This window comes from Microcaecilia unicolor, chromosome 1 (assembly GCF_901765095.1).
Source record: "Microcaecilia unicolor chromosome 1, aMicUni1.1, whole genome shotgun sequence".
NCBI classification, from domain to species: Eukaryota; Metazoa; Chordata; class Amphibia; order Gymnophiona; family Siphonopidae; genus Microcaecilia; species Microcaecilia unicolor.
This window is the reverse complement of record NC_044031.1, coordinates 696883825-696899668: the sequence shown is the minus strand read 5'-3', so window position 1 is coordinate 696899668 and position 15844 is coordinate 696883825. Positions and strand designations below refer to the sequence as shown.

Genomic DNA, 15844 nt, shown 5'->3' with positions numbered 1-15844 from the left:
CCTGATTCTCTCTGGTGATCATCAGGTCATTTCGGACACCTTTTTGAGCCTTGGTCGTAAAAAAACACGACCAGGTAAAATCGTCCAAGTGTTCGTCAGGGACGTCCTTGTTTCTTTCGATTATGGGTCGAGGACGTCCAAGTGTTAGGCAGGCCCATCGCTATGCCTCCGATACGTCCCCTGTGACGGAAAGCAGTTGGAGACGTCCAAAATCGGCTTTCGATTATACCAATTTGAACGACCCTGTGAGGACGTCCATCTTCAGATTTATGTTGAAAGATGGGCGTCCTTCTCTTTTGAAAATGAGACCAATAGTGATTTAAATCGGCCACAAATGGCTCTTGGACAATTAAATCACCTGTTTGAGGCTAACAACTAATTTTCAGTGACACTTAACAAGTTAGTGCTGCTGAAGCTAACAACTAATTTTCAGTGACACTTAACAAGTTAGTGCTGCTGAAGACAGCCAGTTAGAGCGGAACTGAAAATGGGCCAAGGTAACCGCATAAATAGGACCACATATTAAAAAAAACAAAACACAGTCCTATCTTTATGCGGTAACCCACAGCCAGTTAAGTGCTGAATATCGCATTTAACTGGCTATGCATTAGCTGGCTCCACAAACCTGGAAAATCAATGCTGGTGCCCAGATATTGCCCAGCGTTGAATTTCTGGGTTTAATGCCAGCGGCGGTGAGCAAAACGCTGATCACCACAGGCTGAAAATTGGGCCCCAAATCTTTCGGGCCTTATCAATCAACTGGAAAAGTGTTCAAATATTTGTACCTTATATTCACTATTTTATTTTTTATTTTCAATCTGTTCACTTGGGGCTTCATTGAAACATACAATTCAAATAGGAGTGCCTAAATTTGTACACAATTGTAGAGGGGCCAAGGACAGAATCCATTTTACTTCCTGGCCAAACCATTTCACCACAGAATCATTATGCAAAGGAGTCAAAGACCAGAGGAGGCCTCAGGGAAAAGAGAGAAATCGAGTTACATAGTAATAGTAAGTGACAGCAGATAAAGACCTGAATGGTCCATCCAGTCTGCCCAACTGTCACATTCATTATCATTTCAAGAACAATGAACATGATATCACATACTTGATCATGGTCTTTATTTGGTGTTTCTGGGACACAGACCATAGAAATCTGTCCGGCTCTGTCCTTAATTCCAACTACTGGAGTTGCCGTCAAAGCCCACTCCAGCCTATCCAAATCCGTCTTGTCGTTTGCGGGACAAAGATCGTAAAAGTCTGCCCAGCACTGTCCTCACAGCTTTTTTTTTTTTTTAGCTTTATATATATTAAATTTTAAATTCAAATCACATCACACAATTTGAATGGCAAAGTGATACGGAAATCTACAAAAAAAAGGAAAAACAAATTCACAAGCATTTAGCACAATTCCTCACGAAGAACTGAAACTGAGGAGATCCAAGAAAAGGTAAAAAATGAGATTGATAAAGGAATTATAAAAATCATAAGTTTTGAAACAGCTTGGCTCCCTCTAATTAATCCCACAAACCCAATCACAACATTCTGCAAGCTCCACAGTTAAGATGTCTCTGAAACCACACCTGTGTGTGTAATCCTCTTTTTACTTTAAACAAACTTTTGAAATTGTGGAACATCCAAAAAGATATCTATTATTTTCATAGGTAACAATACATTTACAAAGAAATCGAATAAACACCTGCATGCCCAGGTTGTGGGCTTCATAGGCAGCAGAAATAAATTTTTTATGCCTCTCCTGTATAAATCAGGAAAAATCCACAATTTATGACCAAGAAATAAGCGGAACAGTAGTGACACTACAAAGTAAATATTCTTTATTTATCCTGCTCAAAGACAAATGCTACTAGTAATATAGCTCTATTAGTCTCTTCATCTCTAGATCTCTCCAGGATGGATGACATATCGAGACTGTCCTCTGAGATGTTAACTCTTTCAGGCCCTCCTTGCCCAGGTTTTGCAGGCAAGAAGTAATATCTAGCAACAGGAGGGATTAAGTTGTGGGGGGGGGGGGGGGGAGGAATCTTCAAAATATCCATAAAATACCTCTTCAAGGTGTCTCTAGGTAACTCAAGAGACACCTTGGGGAAAGTTACGATTCTTTAGTTTACTTTCCAAGATCTCAATTTTCCTATTAGAAATAAATCTGTCCTGAACCAAAGAGTTAAAGCCACTTGTTGTTCCAATGACTATTGAACTCAAGACTTCAACTCTCTCCTCCTGTTGTAGTTTGTCCACTTCCAACCCATTTGCTATTGCAGCAAGATCCATGGAATTTTTAGAAATTGAGGTTTTACAGACAAACTGGAACAGCCCAAGTAATCTCAAGTGTAACCACAGGGGGTTTGAGCGGGTCTAGGGAGAAAACCTTCCAAAAAAAGCCCCCTTCCTGCTGAGCCTGTGTAACAGAACTCATCAATGTCAAATACGGACCCGACCACTGTTCGTTTCCTGCAGGCATGGAATCCCCACCCTTGCCGCATTCTCCAGGACCTGTTGCTTCAGGGGACGCTTCCAGACCCACACAAGGATTACTCCCGCTAGGGTCCCCTCAAAGTGGTCCCTGCTCTCCGGCAGTCAGTACTGCGTCCTGGGGCCAGGTTCAAGGAGCATTCCAGCCCAAGTCATTGAGCCAAGGCTTCCTTCACCAGCAGCTCATTGGTTGGGGACAATTTACATCCTGAGGGAGACATGGAAGTTGTTATCAGAGGCTGCAATGGGACTAGGAGGCTCAGAGGGATAGCTCCTAGCTTACCCTCACCACTTTGGGGCCATTGCTAAAGCAAAAAAGCAAAAGGTAAATGGTAAGAAAAGAAAACTTTCAGCGTCTGACCCACACAGCCTACAGAGCACTCCAAGCAGTGACCATCTTGGATCCTCTCCCATTATTTTTTTTTAAATACAGAGTGGAGTCAGGACACTCTGAGGAGCCAAGTTCTAGCAGGCAAAGATCATAGCATCCACAGGATAGAAGTCTGGTCCTGAGACTGGTTTCATCTTTACATATTTCTCAGTTTTGTCTCTGAAGAAAGGGGATTGATTTTGTGGGATTGAAGAAGAGAAATAAGTCTTGTGGAAAACACTGGGAAGCCCAAAGCTTCCTGCAACAGTGTCCAAGAAGCATGTGGTTGTACTTGGGATGTTATAAAATGTTATACTTCATTAGTGGATAACTGCTAGAGTTGTGGCTGTAAATGTTTATACTTTTGTACTGTGGACCTTTTTTGAACTTTTGTATTTGGTTTTGTGGACTTTTGTTACCTTTGTTCTGGTTTGGAGAAGCGAGGGTGATCCCTGGTCAAAGGCTTTCCAGCATCTGCTCATTCCATTCCCATAATCCTGTACTAGAGACATGAACTTGAGTTGCAGAACGAGGTACAGCCTCTGGAGGAGGAGTGTGGGCTCTGGTCCCCTTGCCAAGTGGGATTCTCAGTGAATGGCAAGACCCTGGGTTACACCTTAACAGCTTTCTCAGTAAAATAAGAACACGATTCCAACCGTGAAAAAGTTAACCAAAGAGAGAAATTTTGAGGAACAACAGATAGAAATGTACTTCTTTGCCAGTACAGCTTCTGTTTGTAGGTTTCCTGCATGCTCTACTGTGCAATTGGAACAACAAGTCAAGCGGAAGATATTCAGAAGGACCAGACTGAAGTCACAGATGTTAACAGTCAAAAATGATGACTTAACATCTGTGACTTCAGTCTGGTCCTTCTGAATATCTTCCGCTTGACTTGTTGTTTCCTTGTGTGTTTTTGCAGGAGAATTGGACTCTCTTTGTTGTTCTACTGTGCAATTGACCTATAACAACAGAGGCTTCCACCTTCTAAAAAAAAAAAAAAAGAAGAAGAAACAGTAGAACTAGAAAGTCAGGAAAAAGCCAGGTTAACATTAAAATGTTTTTATCCACTGGTGACAGGGGTATGTTTGGAGGAATTCAAGTGTGTGAATGCATCCTAGACAATTTCAGCAATTCTCCATGGAACACATGATGGTTTTAATTTTTTGTGCAACAGATGCTGAGACCAAGATTTTAAAAGTATTTGATCCAGGATAGAGGAAATCCAAAGAGCTTCCTGCAAATAGATCACACACACTATCACCTGGATCCTGGGGATATAAAAGCAGCAGGAAAATATCTTTTAACACAACTTTAAAAATATAATTTATTGCTTTGTATACAGTTCAAACAAGAGGCACATGCATTATGTACTAAAAGCAACATGGAATCCACAGACAGAAAAAATGCTTCCATTATACAAACTATACCTCACCATAGCAACAAATTGCTGAGAGGGAGGTGAGCAGGGAAGGCCTAGGAGCTGTGTTCCCACAGCAGGGATACCAAGGTTTTAATCAGACACATAATATATATACTGATGTTAAAATGAACATATTCTTTTCAGAGCACATGGTAAGAACAGGGCTGTGTATCCCTGCTGCAATACCAACAGACTGGCCAGTCTTACATTCTCTATCTTTATCTTGCTGTCTCACACTAGATCCACTTCCTTTTCTCTTTATTAAAATTGTGACACAGTAGCATAAGGTTTCAAAATGCATACTTATTTTCACTGCTGCAGATAGGACTTTAGTTATTTCAAAGAGGGTTTATTTTCTCTGTTCATTCTGTTTCCTTTTTACTACCTGGATCTCATCAAGGATCTACCATAAACAGTTTTCAATAATATCTGTTTTTCTTCACCCAACGTGTAATTAGACTCTGGAATTCGTTGCCGGAGAACGTGGTACGGGCGGTTAGCTTGACGGAGTTTAAAAAGGGGTTAGATAGATTCCTAAAGGACAAGTCCATAGACCGCTATTAAATGGACTTGGAAAAATTCCGCATTTTTAGGTATAACTTGTCTGGAATGTTTTTACGTTTGGGGAGCGTGCCAGGTGCCCTTGACCTGGATTGGCCACTGTCGGTGACAGGATGCTGGGCTAGATGGACCTTTGGTCTTTCCCAGTATGGCACTACTTATGTACTTATGTACTTATGTCCATCTGTTAACTATTTATTAAATTTTATATACCGCCAATATGAACAATGCAGTAGTGATTTTATGTGGCCAACAAAATAGACTAAGTCTTGTCAAAGCCACTGCTATCACTACTTCGATTGGCTAATATGTGCTCCTGTGTAAATACCACTGTTAGGAATAACAGGTTGCAGTTAATGGGAAGATTGCATTTCATGAGTGCTTCTAGTACAAATAGTATACATCGGATTGAAAATGGAAGGCATTCAGCCTGGCAGCACAGAATGCTAACCAGAAGGAAAGCAAAGCCATCAAAACAGAATGTAATATAGCCAATTTATAAAGCAGCAGCTACTGTAGCATATCACAAAAAGGACAAAGTGGAAGAATTAATAAGCTATGGATTCAAAGATTAGATTCTGAGTGAAAAAGTCAGATGTGTGCTTAAGACAAAGTGTAACTAGTAAATGAAACACTCCACAAATTAAAGTGGAAAATGAAAACCGACAGTTGGGGAAATTGCTTTTAACCCTATGCAGGTCTACAGTTGGGAAATATGACACGTCACATTTATATGTGGATGAGGTATAAATAAATATTAGTGCCTGTGGAAGATACAGTAACTGAAAGAAAGTCTTGACCAGTGTTTTAGCAATGCTGCGGATTGGTTGGTAAGTAATGAATTAAAGTTAAAGGGTGATAAAATGGGGATACTTAAAGGGGTGTGGAGGTGAGGTTAATCCAGTGTCTGATTTTACTCAGCACTAGTGAAGGGTATAGTTCACTTTTCACTTGATGATTTGGGAGTTAGATTGGATTGAGCTTTGGTAAACCTTTTGTTGGTTCTACATACTCATTTCTGAACCAGAATGCTATAAATCCAGTTAGAAAGAGCAGACTTACAGTGTGACACAATGGCATCTTTTTTCATTATTTGATGGAAATATGGAGGAGAGTGGTGTGATGAACCTGGTCTAGGTAAGGCAATGGAGGAGTTTGTAGTAAGTAGTGGTCTGTATGCGGTGTATAGATTTATAGGGGAATGATATAGTTATATGTGTGTGTCTGGGAGCATGAATATGAAAGGGGAGTGTGGGAAGGAGATACAAGTGTCTGATGAACTGTGGGCTGATAGAAGCAAATGATCAAATTGCACTTAAAATGCTGAGAATCACATAATACTGTGTTTACTTTGTGCATAATGTCATCTATATATGTTGATTTGATCAAAGCAGAAAGATTTAAATTAGGCTTAGAGAGAGTACCGTGATGTTCAGTGTAAGTCCCAAAAATGTCTAAACCCATCTACTTTCTACAACATACATTTTGATATATGTTGTGTAGAATTCAATCAGTAGAATTTTTCCAGATCAATTAGGATTTTTTAAGATGGGTTATAACTTATTTCATAGCTAACAAAAATTGTATGTGTATGTCATGTCTACATACAGAGATATTTTCTTGTCAGGGCTGTAAACAGTTCAAAAAACATTTTAAAAACAAAATGTAATAGTAAAAGAAGTTGATTTATGATGCACACATACGATCAAGGCCTACTTTCAAAGCACTTAGCCTTCCAAAGTTCCATAGAAACCTATGGAACTTTGGAAGGCTAAGTGCTTTGAAATTGAGCCCCGATCATGTGTCACTTTTCTTGGCAGAAGGTTGCTGGATTACCTTTCTTTTAAATGTAAGCATTTTGAAAAAAAAAAGAAGAAGAAGAATGCCATTTAATACCTGACATGGTCCTACCTCAATGCAGATATGATGCATCCCTCCAGCTTTGTTTTTCTGCAGAAAGCCTGCGACGGGACTGTTCTTTCCCAGGGGATGCAGCAGCTCCAACTTTGTGTTTCCCAGTTCTACAAACACCGTGTAAACACCATGCTCCGGAAGCAGGACAGTCTTGCTCACCTGCACTCCTAGCACATCCTGGTACAAAGACCGAGCCTTTTCTAGATCAGGTACTACAATGGCTACATGGTTGAGTCGACCCAGTTTCCACAGAAAACCTGGAACATTCTGCATCACAGACTGCGACGCTGACAAAGTTCGCACTGCTGGAATTGAAGTCTGCAGCCTATTGAAAAGTCCTGCAACAATTCAATAGTATTTTGTGTAATGCTATTGAAGACTGGAGAAACAGAACCTATGCATTTACATTTAAGAATGAAGTTTCACAACTGTGCAACAAGCAGTAAGAAGATAGCAGAAGAATATTCCTCAACAGTTCTATAGCCAATGTTGCTATTAGCAAATCTGGAAATGAATGCAAACAGAGGAGGTAGTGTTGGCATGAAAAAACCAGTCTATCTACTACATGCACAATTACTGGGCTAAGACCAAACAAGTTCATTTTAAGGTTTGAAACTGAGCTAAATAGCAACTAAAAGACTGATATAAGTATCTACGTTCACTACATTTAAAATAAACATGAAATAACCAAGTCAGCACTGCACTAGTCCTCACTGCCTGTTACACAGCAGCAACAAGGTAAATTACACAAAGCAGCACTTCAAGCCTCTCAGCCTTGAAACTGAGTAAGGTGAAAGAATCAGAAGGGGTGTATGTGAATAGCTAACACAATACAGGGACCTATTTACTAAAGTGCTCTAAACAGTAAACGCTCAAGGGGGCAGGAACTGGGTGAGATATGGGCATGGACTTCACATTGTAGTTAGCACAAGATACTTGCCATACTCTATCATACGCTGCACGTTGGCACTGATCATGAAAAATCAGTATGTACAGTAAAAAAACTTTTCTGTTCATTAACTGGGAAGGGACATGTTGGGCATGTCCCATTTCACTTACCATGCATTAATTTTTGAAGTTAAAGATTGATAAGTGCAAAACTTTACTACACTTTAGTAAATAGGCCCCACAGTAGCATAGCAGATGTCGACAGACCGGGACTACTTAAGCTTTCTAAGTCTCCCCAGTTAAGTCGAGTTAGTATAGCATAGGCCAGGTTATTTTTGGTTTTATCACCATCCTTTGCAATAAAATCTCTCCGAGTCTGCCATAACTCAGTTGCCTACAGGTGCCTCTTTGTTGTTAGGATGGGGAGTGTACCCAAAAGATCCTATGGCTCATGACCTGGCCTCTGCCCTCAATTACACCCTAGAATGTTCCAAAATCTTTAAACAATGCATCCTATTCTTGGAAGTATGATTCAGTTGTACTGTTATTATTTTTCAAAACAGACTTTCTTAACATTCCCTCCCTCCCTTCCTCCCCTACCCACTTACTTACCTACTGACCCGCATTTTTGGAAAAAAAAACTCTCTTTTTTGGGTAGATGGGCATATGCATTAAATACAGTCCTACCATCTCTCTCCCCCTTACCTGCATTTACCATTACTCTTTGTGTGTCAATGTCAATGCAATACTTCTTAACCACTGTTTTCCCAATACTAGGGTTCAACGTGGTGTGCAGTAAGAAAAGTATAACACAAAGTTGTACAAATATAATTATAACAATCTAGCACATCATGATAATGAAACTTGTATCATTAGAGGAGTTAAACCCGGCCAAAAAGAAACGTTTTCAACATCTTGCGAAATTTAAGATAATTCTGCTCCACCCGAATCACTAATGGAAGAGAGTTCCATTTAGGAACAATGATAACTGAGAAAACAGTATTAATTATATTCAGAAAACGCACTTTTCTAAAAGAAGGAGAGCAGAGAATCAATTGTCCTCGCAATCACGAAGAATGGCTAACTAATGATGTGAAAACCATATTAATTAACGAGAGGTAAAGCCATAAATAATCTGAAACAGCAAGATGCCTAAAAATGAGTTCAGCCACTGAAAGCCATGTAATTTTAACACAAACTCTGAAACACTGGTAAACTTGTGTACCCTGAAAATTAACCTTAACGTAGTTTTCTGAATAAGTTGAAGCTTTTTTTTGTTTTGTTACATTTGTACCCCATGCTTTCCCACTCATGGCAGGCTCAATGCGGCTTACATGGGGCAATGGAGGGTTAAGTGACTTGCCCAGAGTCACAAGGAGCTGCCTGTGCCTGAAGTGGGAATTGAACTCAGTTCCTCAGGACCAAAGTCCACCAACCTAACCACTAGGCCATTTTGAAGATATTTAGCACATAGCCCTACATAAAATATATTATAGTAGTTCAGATGAGGTAATATCATCATCTGGACTAAGAATGAAAAAGCTTCCTGAAAGAAAAATGACTGAATTAACTGCAACTGTCTCATTTTAAACAGCTTTATTTTTCCATAACTGATTAGCCTGAGAGTCATAAGGTAATGAGGAGTACAAAATAACCCCTAGCACACACATGAGCTTTGCCATTACCAATGTTACCAGTATTAATTTGTGAAAAGTTTACTGTATGATTCATCCAGAATAAACCTTCTCTCAGCAGTTTATAACATGTATGACAATAACCACTCAGCCAGACAAATTTAAAAATTGTGCTCTAAAAAATTATGGCATTTACCAAGGGCGCCCAAGTTTTCCTGAGGACGTCCTGCGGTGAAGGGGCGGGGAAACCAGTATTATCAAAACAAGATAGGAATCCATCTTTCGTTTCGATAATACGGTCGGGGACGCCCTAATCTCAACATTTAGGTCGACCTTAGAGATGGTCATCCTTAGAGATGGTTGTCCCTGGTTTTCGGCGATAATGAAACACTACTACTACTACTACTATTTAGCATTTCTATAGCACTGCAAGGTATACGCAGCGCTGCACAAACATAGAAGAAAGACAGTCCCTGCTCAAAGAGCTTACAATCTAATAGACAAAAAATAAATAAAGTAAGCAAATCAAATCAATTAATGTGAACGGGAAGGAAGAGAGGAGGGTAGGTGGAGGCGAGTGGTTACAAGTGGTTACGAGTCAAAAGCAATGTTAAAGAGGTGGGCTTTCAGTCTAGATTTAAAGGTGGCAAAGGATGGGGCAAGACGTAGGGGCTCAGGAAGTTTATTCCAGGCGTAGGGTGCAGCGAGACAGAAGGCGCGAAGTCTGGAGTTGGCAGTAGTGGAGAAGGGAACACATAAGAAGGATTTATCCATGGAGCGGAGTGCACGGGAAGGGGTGTAGGGAAGGACGAGTGTGCAGAGATACTGGGGAGCAGCAGAATGAGTACATTTATAGGTTAGTAGAAGAAGTTTGAACAGAGGACGCGCATCTCAGAAACGACCAAATCCAAGCCCTTTGGTCGTGGGAGGAGCCAGCATTCATAGTGCACTGGTCCCCCTCACATGCCAGGACACCAACTGGGCACCCTAGGGGGCACTGCAGTGGACTTCAGAAATTGCTCCCAGGTGCATAGCCCCCCCCCCAAAACCCACAACTGTACAACACTACCATAGCCCTAAAGGATGAAGGGGAGCACCTAGATGTGGGTACAGTGGGTTTCTGGTGGGTTTTGAAGGGCTCACATTTACCACCACAAGTGTAACCGGGGGGGGGGGGGGGGGGGGGGGGGAATGGCCCTTGGTCCGCCTGCCTGATGTGCACTGCAGTACCCACTAAAACTGCTCCAGGGACCTGCATACTGCTGTCAGGTAGCTGGGTATGACATTTGAGGCTAGCAAAAAATATACTTTTTTTTTTTAGGGTGGGAGGGGGATTATTGACCACTGGGGGAGTAAGGGGAGGTCATCTGGTCAGTTCGGGCACCTTTTTGAAGCTTGGTCGCAAGCAAAAATGGACCAAGTAAAGTCGGCCAAGTGCTCGTCAGGGACGCCCTTCTTTTTTCCACTATCAGCCGGGAACGCCCAAATCTCAACTTTGATATGCATGATTTTGCATTGTATTTAAGAATTTAAATATAGTTTTGCACATAGACCAAGTGCAAATGTTTTACTACATGGACGGGCTGAAATCTACCATTTTGTTTTCACAATAAGGGGACAATGTAGAGAACACCGAGCCTCTTGTAAAAAAAGGTGCAGGATTATACGTGTAGTATTTAGGAGCAACATAAACTACTCCACAGAGCCAGCCAGCCACCAACCAATATCATCTTTGGCCTCACCAGGGGTCCTGGTGGTGTCTAAGGGGAGAAGGAGTGATGCCCAATTACTCCTGTTTTTACAGTCTAGTTTACCACTAGGGGGTGGGGCTCCCAAGAAAGGGCAAAGTGGAGTGGAAGAGCAGCCAAATTGTTAGAACATTGCGCTGAGAACCAGGGAAGTCAGATTCAGATCTCACCATAGCTCCTTGTGATCTTCAGCAAGTCACTTAATCCTCCATGTCAGGTAGAAACTTAGGGCCCTGTTTACTAAGGTGTAATAGCGTTATTAGCACGTGCTAATGCTAGAGACACCCATATATTCGTAACGCTAGAGATACCCATATATTCCGATGGGTGTCTCTAGCATTAATGTGTGCTAAAAATAATAGCGCACCTACAGCGATGCTTAGTAAACAGGGCCCTTAGATTATAAGGCTTCCGGAACATGAAAACACTACTTGAATGTAATTTACCTCGAACTACTACCATTAAAGGGGTGAGCTGTACTTGAATGTAATATACCTCGAACTACAACCGGAAAAGGGGTGAGCTAAATCTAAAATATTTTCACTATCCCCTTTATGCTGTATAGTTTTAGTTTAGTTAAATTTGTTATACCATGGCTCACAATTCTAAAAGGTAGAAAAGAACTACAAAATTAATAGGACAGGTACAAAAACCTCAGTCATTCATGAGAAAAGGTCAGGGGAAGGGGGTGGAGAAGGAGAGGAGAGGGGAAACTGCAGGAAACAGAAGTGGAAGACCAATAAAGCCTCAGGTGACATCAAAAGCTTGGCAGAACAACCAGCGCTCCATCCGTGTGCTAGTGCTGACAAGGCCCATTCACTTTTAATGGGGAGTGTCGGCATTAGCGCAGGAACAACCATTAGTACTGCTTCGTAAACAGTCCCCCAGGTTTTTAAAGCTACTTTAAACTTTTTGGTTCAACATGAATGGGAAAGCATATAGAATTCTATAGGAAAGGGGCCGCAAAAAAGAAAGCCTGGTGCAGAGTTGATTCCACCTGGGCAAGACAGGGGCTTGGGAGACACAAACAATGGTCATTAATTGAGCGAAGCATACGTGTACGGGAGTAGAGGAAAGTGAGATTAGATAGGTATAGGGGTTGACCTAATCATAAGCTTTAAAAGCAACTGTAAGAGTCTTGAAAATAATCCTTTTATCAACCAGGATAAAGGGGGGGGGGGGCCTTGATCATATTTCCAGGCATGATGGAGCAGTTTGACAGCAGTGTTTTGAAGAGTCTGAAGGTTCTTTAGGATTGAATGAGAACAGCCAAGACAAACAATGTTACAATGGTCAAGTCTACTGATGAGAAGAGAAAGTATCAAGTATGTTCCCAGAATTTTAGTTTAAGGTTCTGATACTATCTCTGTATAGATATGAGCTTGACGCACAAGACCCAATTTATACAGTAACTTTATCAAATAAATAACAATTCATCTAAGAACCTGGAAAAGCAGAAAACCACATTATACTAACATCTAGCACCTACTAACATCTGATTACATTAATCTAATAAAAAAACAGATACTAGACAACTTCTCAAACCAATGACTCAAAATTCTTCTTTACCTACTCCTCCTCTCACAATGGAGGCCGCCATATTTGAGTATCATTCGACACAACTTTATTTCAGCGCTTGTCGGAGACAGACAATAGGACAAAAAAGAAAAGGGAGCAGGGGGCGGAGTCATTCGCTGGTAAACCTCCTTGGGCTTTGTGATGCTGCAGTGAGACGTATCCTGAAGGTTCGGAGTCAAACAGGGTTGTAGTTATTTCTGTTTCCCCTAAATTCTATAGTCTGACCTGGATGGGAAGAATAAAATCATAGTGTAGCCTTTGTATTCCCGGGGAACATTTCTCAAGTGGAACCAGTTTAGGACGGTAGCTGTTTCCGCTCGGATTCCTCATGTGTTCAGTTAATTTCGTCCGGGGGGCTGGCCCTCTAGAGCGACGCGTGCTCGTAGGGTTTGGAAGAGGATGGCTGGGACAGAGGTGGTGCCGTTTCGGCTAGATGACTGTTTGCAGGCGCTGGACGTAGCATGTGCGCAGCCCGCGCGCTTCCTTAGGTAAAGGCGGCGTGGGCTATAGAGATCTACCAGTGTGGGTCTAGTTTGGTGGTGGGTCTGGGGAGGAAGCTTTGTATATAAAGTGAATAGGAATGTGGTGCTGTCTAGCTCCCCAGCCTCTTCTTTTGATAATGAATGCGAAATATGATTTGTGGTAAGAAAGATGACTAGCATTCATGGTGCTCACTGTTAGTGGGCACTGTAGCATCCCTTTGGTAAAGAACGCTGTCGTGTTTTAAAAGGCTGACATCTCTGTGCTTTGCCTCCTGACTAGAAACTAGATCAGCTGCGATGATGGTAGGGCTGTTTTTTGGAGACTTAATAAATACAGTAAATTCCCAGTTTGAGGCTCTGCTTTCTTGTTTCAAAGAAAATGCCTACCGGTGGGGGTGGGTGGGAGCAGGAGGAGAGAGATCCCATGTGGGTACAGACTAGAGAGCATATCCTGATGTGTTGGTGTCCCTGCTTTGCTGGCTTCCTACATCTGTCTTTCACTAAAGAAATAATAAGAACATGTGAATTGCCATACAGGGCCAAACCAATGGTGTATCTAGCTTCTAACAGTGACCACCCAAAAAGTTGCACGATTCCATGCTACCGACCCCAGATATAAATAGTGACTTTCCCCATGTCTACCTCAATAGCAGTTTATGGATTTTTCTTCAGGGAATTTGTCCAAAACTTTTTAAAACCCAGATTTGCTAACTTTTTATCACATTCACTGGCAACGAGTTCTAGAGCTTAACTATTTTTTTGTTTTAAAAGATATTACCTTGTAATTTCATGGAGTATTCCCTAGTCTTTATACTTTTATAAACAGCCTCTTAAAAACAAAAGACTTTGTGGATTGCACACATGAAAGTGCAAACAATGACAAGAAAGTGTGCACTTTCATATGGGTCGTGTGTAGGTATGTTCCAGGACATAGTTTGGGCAGAGTCATGAATTTACATCCATAGGTTATAAAATAGGGGGTGGGATTTGATATATACTACGTTTCTGCGATTACGATTAAAATGGCATACATATTACATACAGATACTTATTTTGTACCCAGGGCAATGGTGTCTTGCCCAGAGTCACCAGGAGCTGTAGTGGGAATTGAACTGTGTTCTCCTAGTTCTTAGGCCACTGCACTAACCACAAACTCCTCCACTTCACATAACCAATAAACAAAATGAAAATCACAAGCCTTACTCAGAATTCTGATTGTGTAAAGGCACAATCACAAAAATCAAAAAGTGGAGAAAAACCTTAGTGAAAAAGAAGCAGCTAAACAGATAATTTGTCATACAGACTGATTATATCTCCATCACAGGTAAAGAAAACCCCTCTTTACTGAAACAATTCAGATCATGGAAAAAAAAATCAAGAATGTAATATTTAATTCATGTCACTAGAAAAAAAAATGCTAACCTCAGTGAAAGTGACTGAGGATCCAATGATATAAATCAGTCCAAAAGTGCTTATCTTGTGCTGAAACACGCCATAATTTCAACGTGTAGAACTGATCCTTGAACAATCTTGACAGGGGCCCCTATTTAACAAAAAAAAAAAAAAGTGCTGCCTCAGGGGAACCTTTACCACCTTCACTGTTTCAGCATGATTTCCAAAATGGTTGCAGGAACATAAATAAACACTGTAAAGTTCAAACTGGCCAATCCACATCATAATCTTTCATCACATGTAACAACATCAAAAAAGCACAGTTTTCAATAGAAAGATCCATTTCTATTCACATTGAAGCAAACATTTGCTTGTGTTCAGTACAACCTGATCAGTGACCAAATGCCGAAGTCTTCAAACTTGTAACATTCCTCTAAACAGTGATTCACCAAAAGTTCTGTGCATTTTTGAGATTAAGTGTAATGTTTGCTCTAAACACTGCAAAGTTTGTCCCATATGATTTAAACAGCCTGGACAGGTAATCATATAGATAACATAGGTTGACAGGTAAATTTCAAAGTATATTATTATTACGATAAATCCAGGAATGAAGAAGCTGTCACCATGATATCACAAACAGTGCAGTTTAGCTTCCATAAGGATAATTGCTGAGGGGATCTACAGTGGTGGAAATAAGTATTTGATCCCTTGCTGATTTTGTAAGTTTGCCCACTGACAAAGACATGAGCAGCCCATAATTGAAGGGTAGGTTATTGGTAACAGTGAGAGATAGCACATCACAAATTAAATCCGGAAAATCACATTGTGGAAAGTATATGAATTTATTTGCATTCTGCAGAGGGAAATAAGTATTTGATCCCCCACCAACCAGTAAGAGATCTGGCCCCTACAGACCAGGTAGATGCTCCAAATCAACTCGTTACCTGCATGACAGACAGCTGTCGGCAATGGTCACCTGTATGAAAGACACCTGTCCACAGACTCAGTGAATCAGTCAGACTGTAACCTCTACAAAATGGCCAAGAGCAAGGAGCTGTCTAAGGATGTCAGGGACAAGATCATACACCTGCACAAGGCTGGAATGGGCTACAAAACCATCAGTAAGATGCTGGGCGAGAAGGAGACAACTGTTGGTGCCATAGTAAGAAAATGGAAGAAGTACAAAATGACTGTCAATCGACAAAGATCTGGGGCTCCACGCAAAATCTCACCTCGTGGGGTATCCTTGATCATGAGGAAGGTTAGAAATCAGCCTACAACTACAAGGGGGGAACTTGTCAATGATCTCAAGGCAGCTGGGACCACTGTCACCACGAAAACCATTGGTAACACATTACGACATAA

The 15844-nt window shown here is 41.1% G+C and overlaps 2 protein-coding genes across 2 annotated transcripts in view; one reads left to right on the top strand and one right to left on the bottom strand.

Moving 5' to 3' along the window:
• The window catches only part of MCEE (methylmalonyl-CoA epimerase), a 62027-nt gene extending 49306 nt beyond the window's left edge, over positions 1–12721 (bottom strand). The window contains exons 1-2 of the mRNA XM_030188540.1: positions 12597–12721; positions 6755–7095 (exon numbers count right to left, since the gene is read on the bottom strand). Of these exons, the coding sequence (XP_030044400.1) occupies positions 6755–7095; positions 12597–12627 (372 nt within the window). The 5' untranslated portion in view covers positions 12628–12721. The remainder of the gene's footprint in view (positions 1–6754; positions 7096–12596) is intronic.
• A 157-nt stretch (positions 12722–12878) lies between these two features.
• The window catches only part of MPHOSPH10 (M-phase phosphoprotein 10), a 59220-nt gene continuing 56254 nt past the window's right edge, over positions 12879–15844 (top strand). Inside the window, exon 1 of the mRNA XM_030188530.1 lies at positions 12879–13093. Within this exon, the coding sequence (XP_030044390.1) occupies positions 13005–13093 (89 nt within the window). The 5' untranslated portion in view covers positions 12879–13004. The remainder of the gene's footprint in view (positions 13094–15844) is intronic.